This window comes from Phalaenopsis equestris, unplaced genomic scaffold, assembly GCF_001263595.1.
Source record: "Phalaenopsis equestris unplaced genomic scaffold, ASM126359v1 Scaffold000339, whole genome shotgun sequence".
Taxonomy (NCBI): domain Eukaryota; kingdom Viridiplantae; phylum Streptophyta; class Magnoliopsida; order Asparagales; family Orchidaceae; genus Phalaenopsis; species Phalaenopsis equestris.
Genome location: NW_018164781.1, coordinates 568,096 through 574,787, shown reverse-complemented (window position 1 = coordinate 574,787; position 6,692 = coordinate 568,096). Strand labels below are relative to the sequence as shown.

At 32.9% G+C, this 6,692-nt stretch overlaps 2 protein-coding genes across 4 annotated transcripts in view; one reads left to right on the top strand and one right to left on the bottom strand.

Moving 5' to 3' along the window:
• Window positions 1–1,916, top strand: part of LOC110025885 (protein ECERIFERUM 26-like) — a 20,699-nt gene extending 18,783 nt beyond the window's left edge. The window contains 1 exon segment of the mRNA XM_020726567.1: window positions 613–1,916. Within this exon segment, the coding sequence (XP_020582226.1) occupies window positions 613–1,461 (849 nt within the window). The 3' untranslated portion in view covers window positions 1,462–1,916.
• The window catches only part of LOC110025886 (fructose-1,6-bisphosphatase class 1), a 40,001-nt gene continuing 34,636 nt past the window's right edge, over window positions 1,328–6,692 (bottom strand). For 2 of the 3 annotated variants that reach the window (XM_020726571.1, XM_020726569.1), the window contains one exon: window positions 1,328–1,398. Coding sequence is in view for 1 of the 3 variants with exons in the window: in XM_020726570.1 (XP_020582229.1) it covers window positions 1,393–1,398 (6 nt within the window). In the remaining 2 variants the exon portion in view is untranslated. The remainder of the gene's footprint in view (window positions 1,399–6,692) is intronic. The other variant, XM_020726570.1, reaches the window with a different exon arrangement.

Here is a 6,692-nt window from a genome sequence, read left to right as displayed (position 1 = left end):
ATATATATATATATATATATATATATATATATAATGTATTGTTTAAGGATAGATTATTCGCAGCCATTGGAAATAAAAGCACATTATTATCATTGCTTATATCTTTAAAGTGTCATTTTCTGTGGCAGTAGATGCATGCGTTAAATCTTCTTAGCTGTCAGCACCACATTAATTATTACATGTTTAACCTTCTCTACTAATAATATGCTATTATAGTTTGGAGTATGATCAAACTATAGTTCCGTATCATAGCTATGAATAACTGAAATAATATCGTGTCTGATGTAGGAATGACTTCCAGAAATCTTAGATTAACGTTTAAAATCTGCCAACTTTTTAAATTCAAAAAGATATCAAAATTATACAGAGAAACTTCGCAAAAACATTTAACTAAAAGCGCATTATGTCAAACTTCATAACTGTATGAGGCAAACACGATCAAACAAATGGTTATTCGTGTTCAGCTCGTTTATAATTTGTGCTTAAAAAAATTGTTCTTATTCAGCTTGCTTAATAAACGATTTGAACATGAGTTAATGAGCCTAACACAAGTTATTCGTGAACGAGCTTTTTTAACAACCCTATTCTTATTTGGTTTCACTGTTACAACAGTTCACCAGATTCAAATGTGGAGGAATGGCAATTGGTTTTAGTTGGGCTCACCTCCTCGGAGATGCAGTTTCGGCTTCAAATTTCATCAACCTCTGGGGACAACTACTATCCGGCAAAGAAATACCCAAAAACTTCCAGCTCCACAACCTGAAAAATGATCCAGAAAAATCAATTCCAGCAGAACTGGACTCTGTACTACCCAGCTCAGTTGAGCAAGTCAAACAGGTAGGGGATTTCTGGTTAAATTCAAATACTCAACGGATGGCTACATTTTCCATTGAGCTTACAGCAACCAAGTTGAATTACCTGCAATCAAAAATTTCTACAAAAATATCAATATTTCAAACAATTGCATCCCTATTGTGGCAAAACATTGCAAAAATTAGAGCAGAAAAAGAGCCCAAGCTGGTGACAGTTTGTAGCAATAGCTCCATTGAAAGCAATGGGATTCTCAGTAACCAGATAAAAGTTAAGACTGTCGCATCAAATTCATCACCAGCCAAGACTGAGCTGCTAGAATTGGCCAAGCTGTTAAATAAAGAAGCCATTGATGAGATGAAATCAGTACAAGATTTACTAAATAGAGAGACTGAGAAACTAGATGTCATTCTTTATGGTTCAAACCTCACTTTTGTTGATATGGAATCAATCAACTTCTATAAGCTGGAGCTTAAAGGACAGCAACCAGTTCATGTGGAATACAACATTGATGGTGTTGGTGACGAAGGAGCAGTACTGGTGCTTCAAGGTCATGTTGGCACAAGTGGAAGAGTGATATCATTAATACTGCCAGAAGAGGAGATTCTCCAGCTTAGGGAGTTGCTTGAGAATGATTGGGGTATAGCATAATAAGATGCAATGGTTGCCTTGAATAAAAATAATTAATTTATATGTCGCAAACTGAATAACTCCTAATGCAAGCTTTAGATGTCTCTGAATAAAATTATTTGTGAGCTCTTCAGGAAGCAAGAGAGTTGATTGGCAAATTGCTCAATTACTTTATATGTATGATGCAACAGTTTAACATATTTTAGTACTCAACCACTATATGCCTAAGTATATCATGTTTGTTATGTAATATTAAAAAGGTTGAAGATGTCCCCATGTATATGCTATCTATCTAGCAAGTTCATGTAATATTTTTCTTTCTAATCCTTTTATGTCTATTTTTTCAATAACTTTTTTTCAATAATTGCAGTCCCATCATTTTTCTTGTATAACTATTTTTTCATCTCAATCTTCTTAATTTAACCAATCATTCATCTTAACATTTTAATTTCTACAACTCTCTAATTGAAATTAATAGTTTTTATTTCCAAATGCTCAAATTCATTATAGACAACACATTATATTACCATCTTAAAATATAACATAAATTTTCAACATACTCTTATTGGATAGTACTCCTGGATAAATCACGGTTTAAGCTATACAAATTTTACTCCAAAAGTTGTATTGCATCCATTTTCATATTTTTTTTAAACAACTAGTACAAAAATCTATCACATCGACAAACTCGAGCAAATTCTCCAATAATTTTGATATATAATTATGATGTTGACCTCTAATAAATAATACCCTATCTCTATTAATCATTTACGTCTCATCCATTAAAAATTTTCTTCATTATTCTAAAAGAGGTCCCAATATATACCACATCACAACCATTTCATCTCCATAGCTCACTCTAAATTGAATTTATATACTTCTTTATACATTATCATTGATATAATCTCATTAAGTTCGAATAATATAAGAAGATTCATTTACTGATCCTTATATTTGTTTGTCAGTTATCTTTGCAAAAAATTACCCTATAGCAAGTTTCTCCTGGCATAAAACCAAATGTTTTCTAAGAATATCAACATAAATTTTCTAAATTTACAGTTCAATCCTGTCCCCACCATTTATAACTAATAATTATCACAATCATGAAAAACTTTCTATCTTTTCTTTGAACTCTTGAATCCTAATTCATAATAGCCCCTAGAGAGTCAGAGAATTTCAAAAGCAACCACCATCCTTTCATAGTCTGATATCTCCAAAAGGTGGCACTAATGCTGCCCAATCATGCCACAAAGCATTAAGCTTCAAATTACTGAATATATTCATATGTGCATGGCCATTTTCATTAACAAAATGTGAATAAGAGACTGAACCTCTCTTATTTGAGTAGAAGAGGCTATTCTGTGGAGCTTAAATAGACGCATGAGTGGCATCGAGCAAAATGAAAATTTGTGAAGCCCATTAAAAAATCAATTAATCGAGTTTTGATGCCTTCGCAACAACAACAATCAGATTATGATTTTTTTACAAAAGATATTTCTGAAATTCCAAATATTGCAAAGGGTGAAGGCAAACCCCACAAATTAATCTACCATAACTATGACAATTAAGAATTTTCTTAATTAAAACAAATAGAAGGTTTATATGAAATGCATTGTGTAGATAAAACTAGCATTTGTAGGCATAAGGCGAGGATTACAATACCCAGAGACATCTTAAAGGTTATAAGCCAATCAATCAATCCAAACAAACATGAAAGTGTAGAAAATCAATCAATATGGGGTAGTTTGGGATTTTGTTAATTTTTATTGTATTCCGTTTATAACTTGAATGTAAAACATTTTATGACTTCTATGTTGATTGAATATTGAACATTAAATAAAACTATGTTTGGCCGGGCAGCGCAGATGATGGCTCACGAGCCTGTTACACCACTTGGTGGCAGTTAACAGTGATAATAGTTGCTTTTAAACCACGCAAAAATACCTAAATAAAAATGTAACAAACATATTAAACAATATATTGTTAAGAAAAGAAATCAAAATAAAAAATAAAAAATAATCCCAAAGAAATCTTAAGGTAGCATTAATCATCAAATCTAAAGACAATGACATCAAAAAATTTGAAGGGACAGCTTTTTAACTCAATAAGATAGCTAAATAAAAACGGTTGACATAATAATTGAACTAACTCCATGTATAGTATCAAATGTGACCATGTTTTTTAACCTTAGAATGCTTGCTTCCATATCTAACATAAAAATGCCAATCAGACTGTCCATGCATTAATCGCTGAAAAAAATGCTTAATCTTAGCAGCAAAAATCTGTAGTGCCGCAGACAGAAATCATGTTATTCAGCCTGTACTCTAACAATAAAATAAAGATTCTAAATTTTCGGTGGGTCAATGAAACAAAAATATGAGGAAGATTATTCAATGAAGAATAGCTGATTAAAACATTTCAATTCCTAAGGATACAATCATTAAAGTTGCTTCTCAATAACTTACCAGATTACATATTCTAAAAAAAGATTGCAAATAGTTTTGACCAGTAATATGATACGATCCGAAACCAAAATCAACAAGCAAACAACGACGAAATGACAATAGATAGATGGAATAAAACTCAAACAAGGACTGCTCTTACGAAAATTAAAGGAAAACAAGCAAGATAATGATGATCTATTTTTCAAGAAAAAAAAAGTAGAGCATATCCGTAGACGTCGCTAGGAACACTACATAAGAAAAAAAAAGTAGAAGCCAATAAAACATGCATAAAGAAAAACAAACCCTAGGTTATTCCTCTTAATACAATCCTCTCATAGCACTTCAAACTTTCCCTCCAAACTTCCCCAACTCCTTCAATTTCTCCTCCAGACATCATGATTAACACCCTCGCAGACCCCTTCAGTACGCTAGCTCCTTCTGTTGCAGGATTCTCCAGATGCTTGTCAGTCACCAACATGGGAAAATATCTTTAATTTAATATAATATATATATATATATATGAAAAGTAATATTTTAATTTTTTAAATTATGAGACCGAACCGATCTCATACATGCAACAACTTAAATAAACGAGTACAATACCGCAAATGACGTACCTATCCCGAAGAATAGACACATTACTTGATAGTAAGACTCGATTAAAAAAATTAAAGGATTTATGACATCCATTTTAGTATATGAAATATTTATGTTGAACGACAATTTTCTCTATCTAATACAAAAGATTAGGCAGGTTTTATATTAAACTGTGCCAAAGTTTCCTATAAAACAAACCCCTATAATTAATTACATTTTAAATGACTGAAGTCACTTAAGAAAACTCTCAAGTTATATCAGAAGATATCGTCTTCAAGAATTTCAAAGTTAAGGGTTTTCAAGGTCAAACAAAGGAACATCAAATGGGAAAGATCAAATAGGAATAGTTATTTTTGGAATCCAAAGAGAGAAAAATAGAGAATGCCAGGAATCCTGAGGCAAGCCTTAGAGACTTCCCAAGCTATTATATAGTTTGACTTCAATTTCGAGGAAATATTATCATATGTTTTATCCTGCAAGTTTTATTATTTAAAGCTTACACTTGCATGACACGGTCATACAAATGACCTGGAAGATAAGAGGATTTACGTCGTATCTGACGACGACCTCAGAGCCTAAAGCGAGTTAAGGCTTTAAATTGCACAACATGACTGTGAAAAAGTTTAAAGATAATTTGAGGATTTATGTCGTACTAAACGAGCTGCCTCGAAATCCTATGACTTGTTATTTAATTCTAAGGAAGGATGTTGTTGTAGACTTGTTTGCTCTCTCGAAATTGTTCTTCTGTACATCCATATCATGCTTCCCACACAGTTAACTCCAAGCTCCTCGTCGAAGTGAAAACTCCAGGTAAGATCTTTGTCTTATTCTTTCTTTCAATCATTATTAATTCAATTAATTAGAAGGTATGTGTTTGGGTTTTACAGTGATCCATCCTAGGTAAACCGGCTATTGTTTTCTATCTTAAAAGTCTTGCGATTACAAAAGCAAAAGTATAAGGACAGTAAAAGAAAACGCTGTAATAAAATTACTATAAATATTTAAATGAGCGTACGTAGGCCACCGCTACCGTTGTATGGTTAGCATCATAAAACATAATATATTTGCAAGAAATTTAATAAATTACACGAAAGAAAACAGGTGCATCCGGTACGTGAAAAGCTGGAAAATGAGTCGTAGTGAAACACGAGCAAGTAAAAGAAAACTCATAGTCACATATGGAATATCAGAACTAAGTGTAAAGCATTGGTAAAGGTGGGGGCTCAGAACTGGACTGTGTGCTTCCCAACCTTGAGTAAGAGCTTCCGACCCGACAATCTACGGAGGGCAGTCTTAATCTCAATCCAAGTGATTAACCGTGGACCTTTATAAGTTTTTAATTTTAATTTAATTTTTGTGCATGTAGAATTTACTTTAGCAGACAAAAGAAATTTCATTTTTGTAAATACTTTGCAAAGTAATATAGTCCATAGGTTAATTATTTTGATCGAGCTAAACTACAACCTAAGAGTATCGGGGGCAACAATCTCATCAAGAGTCGGCGAATGATATTATCAATCCTTATCCTCTCCCCTTATTGAAAGTTCTTGAGGTAGGAGGATTTATATGAAAATATAAGTTTACAAAACAAGAATAAGTAAAATAAACAAAATACACAACTTATCTTAAACTCCTTCCCAAGAAATCATTCTAGTTCCTTTGAATCACTCACTCTCCATATAATTTCACTCCAATCTCATTTAAAACTGTAGTGAAGAAGATATATCTCACTTCTCCTCTTCTCCTCCAAATCTAATGCAAACCTCGAAGACTTTCTCCTCTCTAAGAAGATTTCTCTTCTCTCTAAAAGAAATCTCCTTTCTCTCTAAAAGAACCCCCCTTTGAATCTCCAAAAGTTTCTTTAAATAGAGCTCTCAAAATCACCAGGAGTTACTGTCGGCACTAAAAAGAAGAGGTTTGTTTGGGGGTCGTCCGTCAGAAGCTGTCGGCAGCCGGAATTGAAATCCCATCGCCCGCTTCGGAAAGACGTTTTAATTTACGTATATATATGTATATAATTTTAGAAAAATATGAAATCAAACTGACCTCATATTTTTCATAGTTTAAATGAAAGAGCACCCTACCTCAAATCCTGTATCTACCCCGAGGGATAAACACAAGACTTGAGGGTGAGGCTCGATCAAATAAACTAAGAAAACATATGACATCCGTTTGGGTCTGCGAAACCGTTTTATTTGCCGACAAGTTCCC